Source organism: Haliaeetus albicilla, chromosome 26 (assembly GCF_947461875.1).
Source record: "Haliaeetus albicilla chromosome 26, bHalAlb1.1, whole genome shotgun sequence".
Taxonomy (NCBI): Eukaryota; Metazoa; Chordata; class Aves; order Accipitriformes; family Accipitridae; genus Haliaeetus; species Haliaeetus albicilla.
In genome coordinates, this window is record NC_091508.1 from 2,487,194 (window position 1) to 2,510,293 (window position 23,100).

Sequence of the window (23,100 nt, forward strand, 5' to 3'; positions counted from 1 at the left end):
CTCTTGTGATGTTTCCAGCTGAGGAAAATAGCACATGCCAGCAATTAAGAGCTCTTGGAGCAGCACGTGCGCTGATGCCACCCGGTTTCCATGGAGGACGCACGATGCACCCAGGACGGCAGGAGCCTGGAGTGGTGCCGGTCCCCAGGGTTTCGCAGCAGGCACAAGGCAGATGCTAATTGCTTCATGCTCCAGGGAACCCAAATCACTGGCAGAAGGAGGAGCAGGAAACCTGGCTCAGGAACACAGCGCTGGTGGCACCACGTCACAGGTCTCGCACCACGTCCCCGCACAACTCCATCAACAAACTGCCACCCAGCCTCTGGCGCCCTGCCTTCCCCATGCGTGCATCTTGGGAGATCAGACATACCTGCTGGTCTCTGGGCTTGCTCAGCCCCCCGACTCCCCCAGCGCACCCCAATCCTCGCAAAACACTCGTAACCCCTCCGGGTGGGCACAGGTCAGCTGCGCTGCAGAGCTCTGCTGAGCAGCCTTCCCTCCCCAGCGCTCCCACGGCAGCGGGACCCTGCTGAGGCACCCAAAGCTGCCCTGCTGCTGCTGGTGGAGATTGAATTTTGCTCCCAGGAGCTGGGATCGGCCGGCGGCTGGGATATGCTGCTCGGGCAGGAGGGTAATTTGGCCCCTCTCGCCTGCTGCTCCTGCCCTGGCAGCGCTGGGGAAGGCAGGAGGCAGCTCAGTTCCCACCCGCGTGAAGGTTTTCCCAAATCGCTGCCTTCCTCTGCCCATCCCGCAGCTTCTTGATGCTCAGACTCTCATCTGGGAAAACATATTAGGAAAGAAACACCACTTGTAATTTATTTATTTACCACATCTATTTGTTTTGACTAACCCAAACATAAGCCAAAGCATCCACAGACCCCAGGATCCCACTGCACACAGGAACGTACCAGCACCTGCACCCGCTGCTCAGCCAGCGTGGCCAAACCCCGAGAGCAGCACAGAACCCCTGCCATGCCGACCGTTCATCTGCGGCTGGAAGAGTGAACACCCTGATGTCAGGATTGCCCCAAGGAAATGGGATTCCAACCCTTGGCCGTCACAGCTCCGACAATTTACATGACTGTGTGGCCACAGCTATGGTAACAGGTTGTTCTCTCCCCTTCCATGCAATTCTAATTGAAAAAGAAACCCTGCATTATGACAATTTGACAAATACAGGTTTTAAACGGACATAGTAAGTTCTCTTAGGGTCATTTTATAAGTCATCTTCCACCCGGTGTGGAATTAATTTGCTTTTATTAAGCTCCCAGTGTCAGTGACAGATGGTTTAACTGTTTCCACTGCAGCACAATTTAAGGTGTGCAGAGAGCAACCAACCCACACTGGAAAACAAAACCAGCAACTTTGCACAGGGCTCCTGGCTCTGCCAGCAGCTGCGACCTGGCGATGGCTTTAAAGATGCATCTCTGGAACAGCAGGTTGTGTATATGGCATAAAGCAGCATGGGACTCCCAAGCCCCTTGTCTCTTACACGTCAGTTGTAGTGCAAAAACCAAACCAGAAGTTGCCGCTTCCACACTGCTAACATCTAAGTGGGCTTGACACGTAGCTAGGCCAGTTCTTACAACCGCTTGGATTTTAAAAGGAAAACTGCCATGTGTTACGAGAATCAGCTGGACCAATACTGCAACAAAACACTGCCAGCATTGCAGAAAAGCTCTTCAATTCCACCCCAGGGACAGCACGGGAGCAATCCTACTGCACCAGCTTCCTACACCCTCGGACTCAAGGGAAAGAAAGTTTTAATAATCTCTTTCTACGCAGCAATCCCACCACGGGGCTGACGAGCACAGCGCACACAACAGCACCAGGACAAAACCTGAGGGACACGCTCCACCCAGGGCCAAGCGGCGAGGCCACTGGAGCAGAGCTAACGCACACCCGAGCCAGCTGTCCCGTGGGACCCAGCGCGGTGCCGTCCCGACTCCGGCAGCTATTTAGGGCCGGGGGAGCCCTGTGGGACCATAAAGGGCACTGGGGCTCCAAGGGCTCACCCCTTCTTGCCGTTCATGGTAGCAATGCTCGGGCACGGCTACGCCACGAGCCCCCAGCAGTGACCACACCATCCATTGCCAACCCCCTGCACACCCCGCGGCTGGAGACTCTGCTTTTCTGTTTTCCAGATCAAAACCCGCCTGCAAGCAGGACCCAAACCGGCCCAGCAGCACCAGCACCGTGGCAGGGGAAGCCCTGGGAAGAGGGTCCATGGCCCAGGAAGAGAAGTGCTGTTCCTTCCGTCATGTACGATTAAATCAGCTCCTTCTTGCTCTTCACGAATCTATCCGGACCTCTGGTTTTGCAAAGCTTCTGGTGCAGAATACGCAATTCTGACTGAAGGAAGAAAAACAGAAGCTATTAACCATAAACCGTTGCCACATTTCCTGTTGTACCAGGACAGGATGAAGCAAGCTGTTAACAAAACAACAGCTCGGTAATTCTGCCTGCGCCTAAATCCTGGCAGTCACTGCTGGACCTGTGGCTCTCCTGGCTGGAAACTGGGAAAGAATGACATTAGCCATCCTCGGGGATGGCCTGGCTGCGTGGCAGCACACCACGATGTCTGTGTGCCAGCCTGCAAAACCAGCACATTCCCACGGCCTCCATCGTGCCACCCTCACGTGCAACTGGAAGGAAAGTGATAGCGAGACTGGAGCTGCCAGGATGCTTCCACTCCTGCCCTGTTAAAAACCTGATGCAGAACGTTGCACGGCAATGGATGCCAGAGTTTAACCACCACTGCCAGCTTGCTGGCATCACTTAAATTCAGCAGGGGAGGCGTTTACCATCCCCTCTGAAACTGCCATAAAATAACGTGCAGACAGTTGTAGTCTGCAGTGAGACAGAGGCAACCATGGTCTGCACAGGACCAAGCTCAGCCATGCAACCACAGTGGCCCAGGGCACCCGCAGCAGCACAGAGAAGGAAACATGCCCGTGTTCTCCCCTTGCCCATCACAGCCTGCTGCAAACAGGCTTCCCTTCCATAACCTACATTATTTCTCAATTGTAAGAAACATCAATTGTAAGAAAAGACTCGAGCCTCATCTGGCACTTGGGCTAATGCTCGGCAGGATAAAGGCTGCCCAGAACAAGCGCCCCGAGAAGAGGCAGGCAGCTGCGATGCACAATGCCCATCGCCCAGGGCTCGGGCAGCCGTGGTCCCAGGGAGTGAGCCACACCAGCCTCCTCTTTGCAATCCACCACTCATCTAATGAGCCGTGAGCTTGTGACAGGCTATTACGGAGGAGGTAAAAAACCCATGGGCCATAATGATTATGGTGACATACTCTCAGAAGAGTGATTCTAATCCAAGAAAGGCAACAACGAAGCCTCCGTGACAGATTTTTCTATTTATCTGTTTGCAAGGATGCCAGGAGAAACACACTCCACATCCAGCTAAAGAGCATCCTTCCTACAGCCTCTCACCTTGCAGAAGTCAACCCCCAGCTTAAAAACCTTTATAAAGCAAGCAAAGGCAGCAGCTCTGCACCACACCAGACCCCTCTGCTGGGAATAACAGCTCTAGGTGGGACCCGGGAGCTTTCCGACACCGCTGCAGCAGTGCAGAGGGGATGGTGCCCTCTCCCCCCAGCTCCCAGTCCCACCGCAGCCCCAGTCAGCACCAAAGAGCTGGTGTGTGGTTACAGCTTGGATGCACAGCTCAGGAGGTGGAAGACTGGCAGCTCATGAACCGTGGCTTTGCTAGCCAGAAAACCAGACACAGAAAGGGCCCATAGGTAGAAAGGCTGAGCGTGCACTTCCATGGGACTCTCCTTGGAGCAAGGGCTGCCTCCCCGCAGCCACAAACCAGCCTCAGAGACACTACCCCTGCCCCCTCGCTCCCAGCCGATTTTCCTCACCAGCTATTTAGTTAATGAATTTGAACAGCAGAACGGTGGAGAAGGACTTGGCACGACATCACCACATTCTTGGCAATGACTGTCTTATCTAGAGGCAGGAGTGGCCAAGTCCTCCCTGGTGTGCTCGGGCACAGGTCCATCACCATTTACATCAGCATCACTGTGACAACTTGCATTCCCAAAAACGCAGCCCAAACTCTCCCTTTGGCTCCTATGTTCAGACTGCAAGAGTATTTAGAAGACCTCTTCCGAAGCGACTTTATGCCTCAGGGCATCAATCCTCAATTCTTCTCCTTATTAAGGAAAGATCTGTCTTAAAACATCAGAAAACAAAGCCTGGAGAAGTGCGTCCGAGTGCAGCTGGCCGGGGAGCCATTCTGAGGAGCATCACCAGCTCACACCCTGTGATCACCACTATCACACCGCAGCACGAAGGACTGGAAAGAAACGTGAACGCTTCAAATTGGAGCCAGAAACATGAGAACCAGCAGCTCAGAACTGTAAATCCAGCTGCAGCAGGGAGCAGTGGCAGCTAAGGTGCAGTGGGGCTGGGGCAGGACCACCCAGCCCCACCACAGTCACCAGAGAGCTGGGACATCTCTGCTTTTGCACAGCTCTCCATCACTGCCCAACACCTCCCCCTTCACCGCACACTCCCACGATACACAGCACAATTCGGGGAAAGGATCGACCGCTTAAGCGTGGACAGGTGAGGGGGGGGAGGAATCGTACAACAGATTTGAACAAACAAAACAAAACCAAAAACCCCAACATATTTCACTCCCTTTGAGAAATTCAAACGAGATGCTGCGGTTTACTTTGGGGTTCAGAGGAAAAGGCAAAAGATAGGAGAGCAGTGCCTCTCTAGAGAAGGGGAGAAGGATCGTCGCTGCATTTCAGAGAGGTTAGAGGCAAGTGGAGATGGGCTCGGTGTTTTGATTGCCATGGAGATTTCACTTAGAAACCGTTTTTCCTGCCACATCGCTGCTCAGCAGAGAGAGCTGAGCAGGTCCTCCCAGGGAGCTCCATCTCAGGGGGGTCTGGGCTGGACAGGACCCCACAGGCGCACACCCACGCCACTGTCTGTGTGCACGGAGATCAGCCCGGCAAGACCCCGGCCTGGATCAGGGAGGCAGGGTGGATCAGAGGGATCTGCTGATCCTTAGGAGCAGACATTTGGGAACCGATCACAGCCTTGCAGGGCCAGGAAAAGCCCCTTCCCCCCCAGGAGAGGTGCCCCAGGGCCGCTCCTGCGCTCCAGGCTGCGCCGGACCCCCTGTAGACCTGCCTCCCCTCTGGAAATCACTCTGTGCTCTGACGGTCCTTTGGAAGACAGAGACAACGGGCCAAGGACAGGACCCTGTGCTGGTCCCTCGCCTCTGGCTCCTTCTGCATTGCACCAGGCAGAGCGATGCCCCCTTTGCCCACCCACCACAGGCGACATAAATTCCTGCTGGTTACCTGCAACCCACAAACTGGTGCAGGTGCTGCACCTGACAAGCAGCCAATTCGGGGACTACGGGGTTTCTCCAAGGCTGGACAGGATCTTGGAGATCACCTCCAGCCCTTGCTTGGGTTTCAAGCATCTCCAAGGATGTAGCCCCCATCGCAGGCACCACCACGTGCTGCCGCCATGGAGGGCTTGAAGAGAGGGAGAAAACAGACACGGAGCCAAAACCAGCACTGCGGTGTCCTCTGACTCCCCTTGCCCGAGCTCACGTAACTCCCCGCCGGCCGCCCCCTCCCGCACGGGGCACCCCCCCACGGTGGTCTCTGCTCTGAGCACCTGGTAGCAGAGCAACACCCCCTGTGCATCCCACCGCAAACACCTCTACCATGTCACAGCTTCCCTCTTCTTCAGTGGAGAAGACTTTTGCCTGCTGGGTTACCCCAGCTCATGTTGTTCAGGGACCCCTAACCCAGGAGCTGCTCCCATCATCCCCATCCCTGGATTCCACCCCTGGATCCTGCCCCAGGTGAAACTGCATGGCGAAACTTGCCCCTTTCTCCTCTAAGCTAGCTCTCCCGGCAGCCACTGATGCAGGACTCAAAGAGCAATTTTGCAGAGTTTTAAGCAATCACGCTTCAGGCAGAAGCCACTGAAGCCATTCAGCTGAAGAGTCACGAAAATGCCAAGTAATAGATCTCCAGGGATGAGGTCACATCTGAGATCTAAAACAGTTCTTTGCTAATGAAGAGTGATTGCACTGATGGTTCTGAAAATAAAAAAGGAATTACAAAATTCCTAGAAAGAGGCTCTTCAGATTAATACAGTTATTTCAATCAGAAAAATAATTTCTCTAATCATAGTGATCAAATTCCCGTCTCTATTTTTTTAAATGGCGGGAGGTCTCTATGTCCCCTCCTACCCCACCTACAATGCATTTCCTCTACAGAGATTGTTTCCTAGGTCTTGTAAGACATGCTTCCCTAAGTTATCCGTATTTAGCTTATTCCTGCCCAGCGCAGGGCATGCCCATGGGCTGGTGGCTGCCGTTGCTGCAGCACTGACCACACTGTGCATTCTGGGCTCGGGAATCCTTCCTGGGCATCTAAGGACGGACAAACGTTGCTGTTCACAAACACACCCAGCAGGTTAGCTCACTTTTGGGTCCAAGCTGATGTTTTCTGCCCACAGCCAGGAGCAGGTACCGTACCTGGTGGTGAAAAGCAACGCTGTTGCCACAAGCAGCTCTTGCAGCAGTGGAAATGTTCCACATTCAGTACCATCACTCAAGAGCAGTGAGATACCAAGTAAAAAAGGGGGGACAGGGAGTGAAGCAAAACCCAAAGGAGATGTCCACCTCGGGGCTGAGCCTGTCCCTCTGCTTTGCTGGCTGCTTCCCAGGCACATGCTCTCCTCGCTGCCCTCCACCCGCCGTCCAGACCAGCCTCACTGGACCACCACCACCTTCTCTTCCTCCTCCTCCTCCTCCTCCCCACCATGCTCCAGGGCTAGCTCCATCCAGAGCTGAGGTACAGCCTCATGCTCCTGCAAGACCTGCACCACCAACAGCCCCCCAGCATGCCACGAACCCCCCAAAACCTCCTTCCCCAAAACCAAGGCCTGAGGATGGTTTCCACCTCCCGCCGGAGAAATGCGAGGACCCACCTCTGCACACAGACCCATTATGCAACATGATTTGCTTGAGCAGCAAATTTTGTGTGGGGTTTTTTTTTTTTTTTTTCATGCACAGGAACCATTTCCTCCCCGTAACACCAAACGCCCAAAAGGCTCCATCTTCTCCAGCAGCCGCGAGGTCTGTCACCTACGCCAGCCACATCCAGGAGAGGAGCCAGGCAAAAGGGGCTGCTGCAGCCCCCGACCCCTCTGTGAGGGAGAGCTCCCAAGCATGAACAGGATCAGGCTGATTTGGAAAGATAGCCGAGGATCTGCAGTGCCCTGGCTCAAAAAGAACAGCATTAAACTGGTGTGGGGTGCAGCGCCTATTGCACTAACACCGTCATCTTTTACATCTCCTACACAAATGAATCATCAAATGACATTTAAAAACCAGCAGTACGTGTCGGTTAATCATAGCGAGAGGGAGCTGCTGGCTAACAGGGAATATCCCATGCTAAACCCAAGGGAGCATTTCTTCAAAGAAATTAAAACAAAACTGCCAGTTGATTGAAACTCTTCCCCCAGAGCAACCTCCCCCCCCACCAAGGAGAACAGCCCAGGTCGCCGGCAGAGCCCTCCGGACCCCGCGCTGTGGAAAGCCGAACCCCAGATCACCTGCTGAGGATTGCAGCTCAGCAACCTCGGGCGTGCAAATATAGCAGAGCCCGAACAGAAGCGCGTTGGTGCTGATGTTTTGCAGGGGAATTTCTAAGTGAAAAAGCTGCTCCCCGGGTCAGATCTCATCTCGCAGCGCCGCAGGGCTCTTGTTCCTGAGCGAAACCCCCACTTCCGCAGCAGCGCCTTCTCGCCTTCTCCTTTTGTGCTCAGTTCTGGTTGGGGCCCCAAAGTTTATGATGGGGATGTTCTTGTGTTGTTTTTTTTTTTTTTTTAAATAAACACTTAAACATGAAGCAGCTTTGTCAGCGTTACCGATACAGAAATCTCGTCCTGCTCCAAGGCAGGTACACATGCACCCAAGCGCCCAGAAAAGGACCAGATTCATCACTGTGTTAACAAGTTCACAGATTAATTTAGTCCTGTAACTTTCCCATCTCCCTATCCACCTCAAAGGCACAATTTTCACCAACGATGCATATTTCGCGAGGCCAAACCACATGTCCCTGGCCGGGAGCCTGACCCGTGGATGGCAGCTGGCAGGGCTGCTGCCTGCCCCCCCTAAAGCTGAAAAACCCACATTTAGAGTCGGCTCCTCCACCGTGGATCCCCCAGGAAGGGGCCAACCCGGCATGCAAAAGGTCGAGACGTGGCTGAGAAAAATCTGCAGCAGTGCAGACCCCCTGCACAGGAGCGGGGAGCCTGCAAGAGGCAGATCGAGCCCTCCTCCCCACCAGCAGCTCTGCCCTGACTCCAGCTGCAAGCTAATTTTGGCAGCACCTGCAGCCAGACGTGCAGGAACACTGACATCTCCCCTCGCCGGCAAACCCCCCCACCTCCCACCCAGCACAGCCCTTCCCACTAGTTTTTAAGCTGTTACCTTGGCAGGGACCTTGTTCGGCGTGCTCCGGAAGAAAGAGGTTTTTGCCGTGAAAAAGCAATCCTCGAGGTCTTCATCCAAGCTACAGTACCCGCTGCTCATGCTGCTGCCGATGGTCATCGAAGCCCAGCAGAGGCGAGAGGCCGAGCGCGCAGAGGGCTCGCCGGGGGACCGGCCACCATCGGCGGTCCCCGCTCCGGCTCCCGCACCAGCAGCGAGCCCGCTCTCACATCCTCAGCTCGCCGGCGCTTATCTGCAATAGCTCCTTCTGCTCATCCTCCAGAGCCAGCGGAGCTATTTCTCTTTAACAGGCAGCCGTGCCGGGTAACCCTTCCCTCTCCTCCTCCACCCGCCTCCCTGCGCAGCAGCGCTGGGGTAGCATGGAAGGGGCAGAGCTGCAAAATTTGCTCCCGCTCTCGGTGCCCGGCTTCGCTCACCACCCGTCGTCTGGTCCCCCGGGTTCCCGTGCAGCATCGCCTCCCCTTCCTGCGCTCGCCTCGCACCGCGCAGCCCTCCGCCACTTCCTCTTGCAAAATTTCTCACCCTGCTGCGCGCCGGGGAGCAGAGGTGCTGGGCTTGGCCCTGGGCACTGCCCGGCCCCCGGTTGCCCCCGGCACCTCCTTTGCTACCCAAAAATACATCGCCACGGCAGGCTGGCTTCTCGCTCCTTTCCCCGTTCGCACGTCCTCGAGAGCTGCGTTGCATCGGCTGCCTTGGGGAAGCAAGCCCAGGCTAGACTGAGCCTGGCCGCGCTGCCGAAAGGTGGTGGGGATGGGGGGAGGCTGGCGAGGACATGGCCAGGAGCCCCCGGCCACCAAACTCCGGGAGACAGCGGGTGCCTCTCCGCTCTGCAGCTAATTTTAGAGCAGCAGGAGCGATTTCAGCAGCGCCGGCACCCGGCTGAGGCAGCTTCGGTTGCAGCCCAGAAAAAAGCCATTCAGCTCTCCGGTCCCGTTTGCAAGAAGCACTCGCTCCAGTCTGATTAAAATGCTTTGTTGGCCTTGGAAAGAGCCTCAGAGCGACAGCATCATCCCCGCTCCCCTCTCCCCCCGCAGTCCTGCGGAAACCCAGCCCGGCACAGACCCATCCCCTGAGCTGCCACCTCCGTCCCACTCTCCTCCGTCCCCTCCAGAGCCACCACCATCCCACTAATACCCTGTGTTTTACCCAGCAGCTTTTAAGGCAGCGGTGACCTCCCTCCTTAGCGAGGATCGCAGGTATTTCTGGAAAGCCGGGCAGGGGAAAGGCTCCGCTCCCCACAGGCGATCATCCTCCCTCGGCGGGGGCTCGCGTGAGGGGCCGTGCATCCATAGGGATGCAGCACACCCCTGCACGGGTTCTCCCCACCCACTCGAAACCCAGCGTGTGTTCAAGAGCAGGTTGAGGGGACTAAGAAAAAGCCTGACACACCATCTTAAAAAGGACTCCACTTGGGTAATATGGTATTAACGTACATCCTAACAATTCTCCAGCATACTTCAGAAAAGGAAGAGGCAACAAAGCCTGCGAGTATCGTGCCACCGAGTAAATCCTTCCTATGCCCACGCTTCAGATACTTCACACAAGACCTGGCCAGCCCATCCAAGAAAGAATAAAGAATTATAAGAGGTACCACAAAGGGCAGGGCAGGCTAGAGGTACAGGAAGGTTTCCATGCCTGGGGCCAGCCTGCATCTGGAAAAGAAGGACTAGAAAGAACATAGATGTGATGGAGAGCTACAAAATGGCAGGAGATGTTTACACAAAGAGTGCGGTTAAGTTTAACACCAAAAGGAGGAGTGCTTTTCCAGGCCATGCACTATCAGATTTGCAGAACTCATCACTAGGTGTTCTGGTGGTGGACGTGCACAGTCAGACTCATCAGAAAGAGCTCACTGGCAGCTACTAAAAATGACGGTCCAGACGCAACCCCGAGGGAAGCCCACGAGACCGTTCGCAGGGAGGCCACAGCGGCAGCACACCTTCAGAGTCTCTCCTTCAACATCCACCAGCCGAGCAGAGAGAAGACACTGCTGTGCCCAGATGGCTGTTCCTACATTAATTCCTTCATGTCCTTTTCCAGGCACAACTCTCACCATTGCTAAGTGCTACTTTTACGCCAGGCCAGCGAGCGGGGGGGAGCTGGCAGGCAGCAGCCTTGGTTCTGCTCCCCAGCTTGACTATCTGCAGTAGGACCATCAGCAAAGCCCTCCCGTAGACTGGAGTTATCACTCACTCCTTCAGCTCACAGGGCCCCTTCGACTGGTCCAAAAGGGCTCCAAGGTCTTCGCACAAGCCACCACCCATGCACAAAAACCTCTTCCCCTCTTGATAGGTTGCAGATGGTGTTTCATATCCTTCCATCTGTATCTGTCAGCTGAAGGACTTAAATTGCTAGAAGCCTTTGATAGCTCTGTACCCCACAGCCAGCAGCATCCCGTGAATACAAACCAGGATGTCAATGTAAAGCCTAGTGGGAGGACGCAACATCTGCATCTCAAAGGGGAAGGCAAGAATCCAAACGGCATATTTACAAAGCAACTTGTAACACTGCAGATAAATAAGCTATCCTCTTAGCAGCACGCGTACTTCTGCAGTGGCACAAACCTCCTCAGCTTCACAAGGCTATATTTAGAAGAGAAAGAGGCTTAAATTGAGCATGTACAACATGAGCAGAAAGTGAGCGTTGGGCCAATGAATGGCACAGGCGTCTGATCTTCATGGAAGCCTCAGCCCTGGGCATTTCACAGTGGGAACAGGGTGCAGCCAGCTTTGCAGTGCCCCATGCAAAGCTGGATGTGCTCCCACTGCTTTGCTCCATGGGCTTCTCCAAGGAGCCCTTGCTTTTCCATTGTGGTCCACCTGCTTGGGAGATCAGCTCCGTAAAAAAAAAAACAAGCAAAAAAACCCAAGTAATTTTGACCTGTTGGTTCAACAGCGGCTCCAGTTAATAGCTTACCCGCACAACAGCCCCCAGAAAACCCACCCAGCAATGACCTGCACCAGCTCGCAGGTAGGAAGTGCATGACCAGCTCCGCCAAAACCAGGGACGAAACTCCTGGTGCTGTTGAGACTAGCCAAGGCTTTCGTCAGCTTCAGCAGATTTCACCCAGGGAGGCTAATCTGGGACCCAAATGTAATGCACTCTTAAGTACTTTGCTGGATCAAAGCCCAAATTATTAATACCTGGTATTACATGGTAACAGTACTTAACTATGTGATATTAAAGTAGCTATTTCTGTGATGCTTCTAGTTTGCTTACAGTTGATAATACTATTTAATGACTTCCAACTATGCCAGCTATTAAGTAAAGTTTCTTGTGTTTTCGGTGTGCAAACCCCTTCCCCTCACCCCCAGTGTATTCAGGCACCCCCTTGGCTCTTTCTGGAATACTGACACTGTTTTCCCTCCATCCTCCTTCTTTCGAGCAGCAAAACCTGCCTGGTCAACAGAAACACCAGGAACATGGCTGTGTACTCAGCTTTATGGGCTCAGATCAAGTAAACTTGAAGGTAATTTTTCCCTGATTATCCATTATCCACAGACGAGAACGGAGCTTTATTGCAGTGATTTACCCTAGGTCACCCTCACACCAGTCCACACACCTCCCAGCCCCCCCAGCCTTTCCCAGCACAGGTAACAAGACTGCAGACAGTGCTTTACTGCACAGAGGGTTCAGAGGTGCAATCCCAGACCAGGACCTCGGGATGGGTTTATGGATTTGTGTTTGCTGCTGTAATTGGAGAGACTTTTGTTTCCTTGGCACAAAATGCTTCCTCCCTTCCCGGGATCGCACCAGAGACACGTCAGAGTGATGAATTGCCACGAAGCACAGGCTCCGTGTTTATTATTAGGACCATCAATAACCCTTGGCTGGTGTTATCACCCTGAAAAAGAAACAAGCCTTTCTAATTTTTCTAAAAATCAAGCTTTTCTCATGCTGCTGAGGGAAGCCCAATGACATCCAAAGGAGATGTAAACACACACAAATCTCGCTTCACGCCCTTACAAAGATACTTCAAGGCTCAGCGGAGAATCCACTCAGCATCCCTTTGTAATGCATAAGATAAAACTCATCTAACTCCAGGTTCCCTCCTGACCATTTTCTTCTGAGCAGCAATCGCCCAGCCACATGCCGACAAGGCAAAGCTCTGCAAACCTCTCACAGCAAAGCGCAGACAACAAGCAAACTCCACTGCTGGCTCCTCACACGCCCAAGAGAAACCCCACATCTTCTTTGAAAAAGTGCACATTTCCATTTCTAGTTTTGCACAAGTGCATCAAGGTCCTCCGAAAAGAGGAATATAAGTGCACGGTTATAATAAAGGAGAGAATACAGTTTTAAAAAAGCATATAGAGATTGCAAAGGCTCTGTGCAAGTCAAATCCACTTTAGGCAGGTTTCTAAGCAATGTTTTAAGCTTCCAGCATTAAGTATCTTACATCTCAACTTGCGTGGCATCGTACAGTCTCACTGCGCCCTGTCACACGTGTGGCAGCCTGTTCCAGCAGACACCCACACCGGCTCACAGGCCATTGCCGGCATCACAGACACCACGGGACCCTCGGGGGGATTAAGCAAACAGCTAAGCCTTCCGGAGCAGCCCTGGGGATTACTGCACATCCCTAATACAGATTGAAGAGTCTCAATCCCCCAGGACTACTGAAACTCTTAAAACAAGGTTATTAAGCCAGAGCTCCTTGCAAACTCTGCCAAGATGCAGGAGAAATGCACCTTTGCTGCTTCTTTTCAAGCACTTTACACCCGGTGCTGGGACACAATTTAACACCGGTATCGACCCTCCCTTGCAGGCACCTGGACACGGCCAGGCTGCAGCGTCCCCGCAGGGCATGGCTCCTCTCTCCCCCTCTGCTCCAGGCAGCCTGGCCCACGGCAGCGTTTTAAACACTACACAGCTCCACATGTGCATTTACGGCAAGGGGGATGCCCACGGGCACAACCTCCATCGCGCAGGATCGCACCCACCCAGGCAAGCCGTACCCACTACATAGGCAACTCATGAGCGAGCCCTGCCTGGGTCTGCAGGACCGACGGGCTGACCTCTCTGCCGAGCCCTTCCTCCTGTAAAACCCTTCAGGAGCAAGAAATCAGGTCTCTGAAGGAGATGCGATCGGTCACCATGAGGCTGTCGACCCCCCCTGCGGAGCCCCCTCCCCGGCGTACCTGGGTGCAGGGCGGCAGGAGGGTGCTCTCGGGCGAGAGCTGGCTCTGGCACTGGCCCGGCCGGCGGCAGTCCAGCTGGATAAGGCTGCGGCATTCCTGGTGGCACGTGTATCTGCAATCTGCACAGAGGGAGAAACGAGAAAGTCAGGCACCCGAGACCCACAGCCTGCCGGGAACCCTGGGAAGGGACCAGACTCCTGCCGGAGGGCAGACCGATGCTCGTGGGCACGGGCATGGTCAGAACTGTCAGCCAGGGACACGTCCCCATTCGGGTACATTTCTGCAGATGGGGAGAGGTACCAGAATACCTCGTCCAGAGAAAAAATTGCTCCTTTGCCCTCTCCCCAGGGAAACCTGTGTTTCTTGCTGCAGTGCTGCGGCATGGGCAGAGTTGCTGCCTTTCCCCTGACCTGCTGGCACGCTAATATACAAAGTAAAGAATACGCTCAAGTCCCACCAAAACCGCTCCCCAGCTATGCTCCTCGGAGATGTCACCTGCACAGTGCCTGCACCACAAGCTCGGCCACTTCACGAGGAAAGGATACTTCATCTTCCAACATCAGGAGGGAAGAAACATTTTTGTGTTAGACAGAAGTCAAACTATTTAAGGTCACTAAATAGGAACAGTTACAGTGACCAAGGCATGGATCTACCATCAAACTGCCAAAAAGCCACCCTTGGAGAGGGTAGGGACACGTCCTGGGCTCCAGCAAAGGCTGTGACCTCCCGTCCCCAGCACACACGCTGCCCAGGTACAGTAAGGCATTTACGTAGCGTGTTTTCTTTGGACGCTGACCCATCCTGTAAGACATTAACTAGTTCAAGGTAGGAATTGCACAGACGACTCTGCAGAGCCCAGGTTTAACCTCTTTAGGCACAGGGTCCCGCTCGCCCACAGCCCACGGCTGCTGAAAGGCAGCATTCAGGACAGCCAACTCCATCTACCAGACACAACAGTTATCATATATTCGTGGCTATCGCTCCCCCAGCCCTTTCCCTCAAAGCCCCGACTTCTCTGTACCCTCCTGACTGCAGCTAACAACCTCCTTCCACTTTAATGGCCCTTCTGATCCTTTTAATTTTTAACTGTCGTACAAACAGCATTAAATTTACTTTTTACACTACCCAAAATTCCAGAGCGGTCACCAACCCGAAAAAAATAATATGCTAAAACCAAGGCAAGAGAGTTCACTCCACAGAAGGAAACAGGACTGAGTGCCCGTCCCTGCACCAGCCCTGCCACCCCACTCCAAGCTGGCGAGCTTGTATTTTAAATACCCTTCTTTTTTCTTTTCTTTTTTTCTTTTCCTTTTTTTCTTTAGCATTTGGGTCATTGGTTTTGAATATCTCAGGCTTGCAGGAAAGCAAAGGAATATCCCGTGTTTGCTCTGGAAACAGCGATTTCTGCTCAGCTCTGCTGAACGCTCACATGGGGGAATGCCTGAGAGTGAATGAAAGGAGCTGAACCACTGCTGGGAGCTGGTGCCTGAGGGGGGAAAACATCAATCTCCAGGGGAAACAGGGAAATCATTTATCATTTAACATTCATCTGGCATGAGCTGTCTATCATTCTCCTATTCCAAGTCAGTTGTCTCAAGTAAGCCTGGGGGAAAGCAAGGAGACTTGCACTTTTTTTTTTTTTTTTTTTTAATTAGAGATAAGCTGCACGGTTACATGGTAATTTAATGCATGACCTTTTGAGCAACTGGAACAGCCTTTTAATAGGGGACATTTGCCAAGTCTTTGCTGGAGGTGCCAATATGAGGATGCTCTGGCTGCAGGTTCACCTGAGCATCTGGCGCCAGCAGAAAGTCCCTTCTGCCTATTTGGTCCAGAATTTTCAGATTTGGGCAGCTGCCTCCTGCTCCCTTGGACTGAAGGAGGCACATAGTAAGAGGTCTGAAATACGTAACATGGACCACAGAAATTACAGCTTTCAAGCACACCTCCGGATCAGGCCCAGTACGGCCAGGCATTTCTTTACGGGATTAAAGTATGACACCTCCTTAGTCACCGTCACCTATTAACAGACCTAATCGCTCAGTATCCAGCAGGGAACACTAATTTTAGAAACGCAGCACAGCTTTAGGAAGCAGCCACGTGACAGGTTTGCCAAGAGGAGCAGGATGCCTCCACTTAGGCTTGAAGATAATTTCCATTCAAGTCAAAGCAACACTTGGAAATGTAGTTTCTTTAAAAAAATAAAATAATGAGTCAGATCATGACACTGTGAAAAACTTCGGTGGCTGAAGGGAATTTCCCTTTCTCCATAGATAAAGTTTCTCAAGGGGATAAAGCTGGATAGAGTAAAACAGTCCAATACAGATGCCCATCCAGATGCCTAAATATAGGACTGCAGTCATCCTGCCCGCCCCCATCCTCCCACTCCCACCTCCCAAATACCGCAGATGCTACGAGGCATCTTTCGATCCAGCCCACGTGCAAGGCCCAGATCTGTAGGTTACGGAGACAAAAGGAGAAGGCGCGGGTCTGTGGCAGAGCGGCCAGATCCTGGCCCCAGCGGTGACAGAAGCTCCAAGAACCTGACCCCAGCCAGGCTTTCACCTACAGAAAAACCTCCTGCAACCCCAAAGCAACACCGCATTGGAGACCAGATAAGATTGCCCCCAAAATTAGAATGGAAAGGGTCTGAAGTGTCCCAACAGCTCCTCTGAGATGGTCTTAAACTCCGATTTCTGGCCAAAGTTTGTGGTTCCTGCAGCAGTGCTGGGCAACTGCTCTGCCCTGGTGAAAATGTGTCCCCCCTGGCTGCCCCCCCACGGCAGGGCTGCCAGCCCCGGCACACACAGGACTGTAGCACAGGGTTGTTGAGAGGGCACGCTTCAAACAAGCTACAGAAAAACCCCTTGTGTGGTGTTAAAAATGAATCATGAAATTGCAGGAGTTACGTTAAGGCTCCAGTTCCTGGATTGTTAAGGATCCTGCCATTCATTTCAAAAACAAACAAACAAAAAAAAGGCAAATCAGAAATGCTCCCAATATTAGCAAAGTTAAGGAAAACCTTTGAAGCGTGACCCAGCTGCCCTGGGAAGGCTCAGAGCCACCAAAGAAAGAAAAATAAAATGTCATGAATTTTGAAAGCAGTCTGAGACTCCGCAGGTGTTTGAGCGCTGAAGTGGACGATGTTGAAGACAGGCGATTTCTTCCATTCGCCTTCCAACTCTGGAATCCTTCAGCCAGCTCACACACACCTCTAAATGCAGGCTGAGGTTTGATTTTGCAAGCTGTGCTGCTTAAGATTGAGGGCTGGGTGCCTCTGCCCTCGCTCGGAGGAGATGCCTGACGTCACTGGGGATAACCTCAGGATGTGGCCCTGCGACATCACAAGAGCTGGCAGGAGTCTCCGGCTGCCGGGAGGGGACAGGGCAGGACCTGCAGCATCGCCACCAGCTCCAGCATTCACACGGCAAAAGTGGGGAAGGGTCTTAAGTTTTCCTGCGAAGCGCTTTCTGACATCCCCCGCGGCAATGATCCAGCCCCGTCTCTGCCTCAAGCCTGCAGCTCCATCACTGAAGCTCTCAGCAGTTTTAGGTCTAAACCAGATGGTTTGGGTTTCCTTTGCAAACACAGGTGAAACCCAAGGGTGGCTTTCTGTTTGTTCAGAGCAGACAAGACCCCCCCTGGTGACGACAACCCCTCTGAGAGGTACCTGCACCATTGCAGGGTCCGGGATGTAATCCCAGCTGCCAGGCAGATGCTCTAGAGCCATTACTTATACTAAAAGGCAAATTTTTGAGCGGCAGGTGGGGCAGCACCGATGCCCCGAGCCACGCTCTGCTGCAGCGCTCCCGCGAGAACGGGGCTGCAGAAGGAGCCGGAGCAGAAGTTGAAGCCGGCCGGTGTCGCCGGCGCGGTGGCAGGAGAGCGTGCTGGCCCCGTGCCGGCCCCGCTACCTGCCAGGCAGGATCCCACCCGGCCCTCCATCGCCCACCGTGCTCCGCAGCACAGGCAGGGCAGCACCGCAGGAATCCCCCAACGCCTAATTAGCAGCAGAAAGCCTGCACGCAGCGGCCGCCAGCAAACACGTCCAAACGCACCGATTTACACCACCACCTACCTCTAACCAGCGAGACCTCCCTGCTCGGCGTCCTCAGTAGCCGGAGTCCCTCAGACCAAGTCTTTGACTTGGGAAAATGCCTGAATATTTTGCGAATTCTCTTTGTTACAAGCCCAAAGCATGCAGCTGCCCCTGCTTTCCCGTCTGTCATCCTTGAGAGAGGAGATCAATAGCTTCCCGGGCACGCGGAGCCAAGCGGGCAGCTCTTCAACGCCGAACGCTGCCGAGATGCAGCATGCATCGGTGCAAGTTACGTCTGCTTCCACGAGAGGCTTTTCCTCCCACGGAGATAAAACGTTGACATTGTCCATTTACAATCCGCTGCCATTTGATGGATTTTTTTTTTTTTTTTTTTTTTTTTTGAGCAATGAGGCAACACGCAGCTCAGAGCTTGTGCATCTCTGGGCTTGTCCTGTTAGCCATGGAAAACTTTCTATTTCTGGGGCTTTTTGCTTGATAAGATAAAACAACCCAACGGAAGAGATTAGAGAGAGAAAGCGCAGGACCCAGCCATACGCTGGAAGGGCTCTTTCCAATATCCCCTCTTCACTTTGTTGCTTTTCCCCTACGGTCATCTACAGTTTAAGGAAAAAAAAAGTCCTCAATGTTTAATCAAAGGTTAAATTAAAGGAATACACTGAGATTAACTATATTTATAATATTGATTTAAACGCTGCACATAGTTAGCTAGGTTTTTAGATCAATACTACAGTCCTTTCACAGCACCTATCAGTTACAACTATACCAGGTGTCGAATGATGGGGTGGGACATAAACATCAGTTTAACAGCATGCTTGAAATCTGCCACTTTGTACCCTCTACATCAGGACTGGCCCCTCTCTGCTCAGGGCTCCTCTCACAAACAGACCAGGTTTCCAGCACCCTGCACAACACATTCTTGCTTTTATACAGGGAGTAACAAAGATGAAATTGAACTAATCTTAAAAATCACACCAAGCAGCATAAGCAAGGAGTTAAACAAAACAAGGGACTTACTTACTTTATTATTCACCCCCTGCTGCCCCAACAGCTAGACAGCATCTCTTCAGCAACACATATCCCCACTTCCCACACCGTGACCAGCAAACTCAACTAAACTTACTGGACCAGGGACAAAGAGGGAAAAGAAAAGGGACAGCCCAAAAACCAACCTGCAAAGTAAGACCTGGAGCCTTGGCTGGTATTGCTCTCCATAAATCCTTCCCAAGGCACCGGACTGGATTGCAGCAAGAAACATGTCCCTGAAGACCTGAGCTGCTCCCGGAGCCCCGGCAGCCTGGCACACAGCTCTGGGCAGGTCACCGTCCCTCCCCACACCTCCATCTCCCCCGGGGTAAGCGAACGCCCTGCCTCGGGGAGCCTCAGCGGGCGGGATGCACCCCAGCACCCCACCCCGTCCTCCTCCGACCTCAGCAGCGCCCGCCCGGCAAGAGCCATCCCAACCCGCCCGAGTCACCCGGGAGCAGGAGAAGCCTCGGGAGCCTGTCTGACCCAGCTGAATAGGACAGAAATGCAAAGCACCGCGCGTCCTACGAACTGTTAGCAATTATGCTTTACAGCGGCAAGACCAGAGACGCGACAGAGCGTCTTGGAAGAAGAGAATGTAAAAAACCACCACGTCACGGAGAGTGACGGTGGCGTGAGCAGAACCTCATCCTGGCGAGGCTGGGCTGTGCCTTTTAAGAGCGTCCACACCTGCTAAAGAATTCATTATCTTAAGCAAACGTCTGCTTGAGAACCGGTAATATTAGAACTGTAGTTTGCTCTACAAACCAGAAGGAGAAGTGGTGTGCGTTTAACCAACTTACTCCTTAAGGAAATAGGTCCTGATTCAGCACAATACCTGACCACAGAATTAACTGCTCTCAGAGATAAGGGTGGCTTTGGACCAGAGGCATAAACCCAGACGCACGCTGAAGTGCTTTACTGAACCAGGTCCATGTCGCAAGACCTACAGATCAAAATCTGACTTCAGGTACAACTGCATTTGCCACCGAGATCCTCAGGCGCCGGACCCGCTCCGAGGTTTTCCCAAGGCAGTGCCTCACAATCACCTTCCCGGCAGGGAAGCACAGAGAGCTGGAGTGATTTTCTGGCAAAGCAGCACGTCAGCCAACAAAGTCCCAGTCTGGTCACACCGTGGCCATCAGAGCGTGGCCCATCGGGGCGGGCGTCCAATTCCAGCTGCCAGCGGCTCTACTGGGGAGACCACAGCTCCTGCCGCCGACCAAACACAAACTGTTTATGGTCACTCCATGTGCGATAGATGCATCTGGCTTAATTCACCTGGGCCAAAGAAACAACTCCACAGCACTCCATCAGCATGACCCAGGAAATACCTGGGCAGTAAATCACGTCCCCAGCTGCCAGGACAAGAGAGGCCACGAGGGAGCCCTGCCAGCACAGACACGGGGCTGGCACACGCCTGGGGTAAGCACCCCGGCCAAACCAGAGGATGGAGCAAGGCGAAGGAGCGGGTGCACTGCTGAGCAATCACTGGGACGGGTCTTGCTGCTGGTTTTGCTAACGGCTGCAGTACCAGAAACAGGAATTTCATATCAGCACCTGCATCACGGGTAGAGCAAGTATGAGAAAGTCCCCTGGGAAGAACCAGTCCATCTCAGGGTGAACTGGGATGGAAAGGGAGCAAAGCAGACGACCCATGCACAGGTTAGGCTCTCACATAATTTTTCTGCCTTAAGCTACAAGATGCCCAGTTGCCAGTGACCAGCCCACCCCACGCAGCGCAGAGGGACCCTGAGTCACCAGTGTGATGCTGCCAGGAAAAAAAAACCTGCAAAGAGCAAAACAAAACACGCTGAAGGCTTTGAAGCTGCATTAGTCACCACTGCATTCAAACGACTGCACTGCACCCCACCAGAACAAACACCAAAAAACCCCACAGCAAAGACGCACCTCTGCAACCTGCCCGTCCAGCCCCCTTCTCCCCAGCTACAGCAGCCTCTTGTGTTGGGAAAAGCTGCTGGCAGCAGGACACATTTACACTCCTACAGGGAGATTATTTTTTTTAATAGTCATTCAGGCTTTAAAAGGTGCCAGCAGCACAAAGCCACATGCGTTAGCTAGGAGATATTCAAGACACAGCATATAATGCCACAGCTACTCCTCCTGCCCAACTGCATTCACTTGGAGACTGAAAAGAAGTATTTTTAACTAACGCCAGCAGGACAGCCCGGGGTCAGTCGCTCCCAAGCTCCCACCTCCCCATCCCTTCACCTTGATGCCAATGGGAGCAGCGTGCTTGATGTCTGTCACACACAGGACCGACCTAGAAACTCCCAATAAAGGCAGTGAAAAGGCTCCCCATGTCTCAGACAACATCTGCGTCAGCCCCAGATGCAGCACCCATGGGTAGGACTTAAGCCAAAACCTCAGCAAGAGCCTGTCCACCACCTCCAGAGCCACAAGACTGATCCAGGACAGCCTAAACCCACCAGATGCCCAAGGAAAGCCACCCAAGGGGATCATTTTCCTGACTCTGGGACCTGCCAGGTCTCTGCCCCTACCCCTTCCACCCAGACCCCGTCTGGAAGAGGAACCACAGAGCAAGCATCCCACGTTAGTCTTGGAAAGACGGCTCCACGCCGCTCGAGAAAGGGGAAACAGACCCGAGGGGATTTCGGTGCGTCGCTGGTTGGCATAAAAACCACACGGCCAAAACCCCCTCCTCGCTCAGCAGCGGGGCCGGCTCCCGCTGCCCCTTCTCTTTTCCCTGTTTCCCCTCTCGCTAGAGCCAGGCACCGTCCCACCCGCAGCCACCCGGGACACTGTGCCCACGGCATGGACAGGAAGGGACACAGACCGTTTGGGGAGGGAGGAGGAAGAAATACCACTTTCCTGTTTTACTAAAGACGACCACATTTGATGTAAATAAAAATAGGCCAGAAGTATACAAACAAAAACCCGAATATCCTCAGGCTGCAAGTCAAAAGCAAACAAGCAGCGACTCTGCATCAGAAGAAAAAGAAATATTCACCAAGGGAGGATAACACACCCCGTCTGCAGCTGTTGGGCATTTTTAAAAGGATACACTATTGGGATGACAGGGAATGCAGATGATGTTATGAGCATCTCCACTGTAATTTCCACTCCCCACCCCCCCCAGCCTGGTTGTTTGGGGAATTTTAGAGGCAGAACTACTCCCACGGTCTGAATAATTCTCCTCTGAAATGAAAAGGGAAATAGAGTTATTTAAGATTTGTTTCAATATAACTCTGGAAAAAATCCTGCCAGAGAAGTCCCTCAAAACAACTATTTATAGTATTTGCAACACCACAAAATTCTGTGAATTATGACTTTAGAGGAGGATTTCGAAACACACAGCCCAGTACCTCACCTCACGCATGAGCCTTGTGACAGCTTTGCAGGGTGTCTGGTGAAAGACAAGAGCCCCAACGAAGTTTGTTGTGCTTCAAATAAACCCACACTGTTTCTTTAAGCACGTTCATTCACACATTTGGTCTGGTGTGCCAGGCACAGCAGAGCTGCCAGCCCCAGGGAATATACTGGCCCTTACCAGGTTTGGAGGGAGTTAACCAGAAAGAGCAGGCAAAAAGCAAAGGTACACCCCAGAAAACATATTTACATCACCATCTTTCAAACAACGCACCATGCAGCAAGTTCACCAGCCCCGGCATATTCCTGTGTCACATTGCGCTGGTTGCGTGGTGATGGCTGGGTTACATTTAATTAACAGCAGTCAGTGCTAAAACCTTAATGCGATGCAGCAGGGCCATATGGTGCGACTGTCTCTCCCAATCGCCCTTCATTTCCAAACAGCACCAGGAGGCATGTGTAAGAGTCCTGCTCACACCGCGCTATGCAAATCACTGCTAGAAACATTTAATTGATTCATAATCTAAGGAAAGCCAAGCGTAAGAACCAGAACGGGCTGAGCGAGGGACTAATTGCCCCGGCGAGGCTGGCGTTACAGCACGTGTCTGGCATAACCCCCCAAACAAACCAGCAAACGAGCAACGAAGCCTCCTCCAGAGTTGCCAGCTGGGCAGCCGGCCCAGAGCCCAGCGTGGGATGCAGCTCATTCCCTCGCCCCAAATAACGACCAGCACCAACTCCCTGCCCTCCACACCGACACTGAGGGTACGGGAGGTCTTGTGGGCACAAGCCTGGGGTGAATGGCGTTGGCATTAACCGCTTCGGCCAAAAATCAATAGGCTCAACTGACCCTGACTAGCAAATCTTCGAGTCGCTCAAGCCCAAGTGCAGCTCTCCAGCTGCATCGGAAAAGACAAGTTTCCATCCTGGAAGCCTGCAGCAGGAGATGTGCTGGTGGACCCAGCTGGAAAGGAGCAGTTTCGCTGCCAGCAGCAAGCACAGCAC

General features: G+C 53.1%; 1 protein-coding gene across 3 annotated transcripts in view; it reads right to left on the reverse strand.

Moving 5' to 3' along the window:
• The window catches only part of RASSF5 (Ras association domain family member 5), a 35,478-nt gene that overhangs the window by 10,919 nt on the left and 1,459 nt on the right, over nucleotides 1-23,100 (reverse strand). Inside the window, exons 1-2 of one of the 3 annotated variants that reach the window (XM_069771679.1) lie at nucleotides 18,891-19,093; nucleotides 13,662-13,780 (exon numbers count right to left, since the gene is read on the reverse strand). In XM_069771679.1, the coding sequence (XP_069627780.1) occupies nucleotides 13,662-13,780; nucleotides 18,891-19,062 (291 nt within the window). In that variant the 5' untranslated portion in view covers nucleotides 19,063-19,093. Of the gene's footprint in view, nucleotides 1-8,499; nucleotides 9,779-13,661; nucleotides 13,781-18,890; nucleotides 19,094-23,100 lie in introns of those variants that run through there. The other 2 variants (XM_069771678.1, XM_069771680.1) reach the window with 2 other exon arrangements.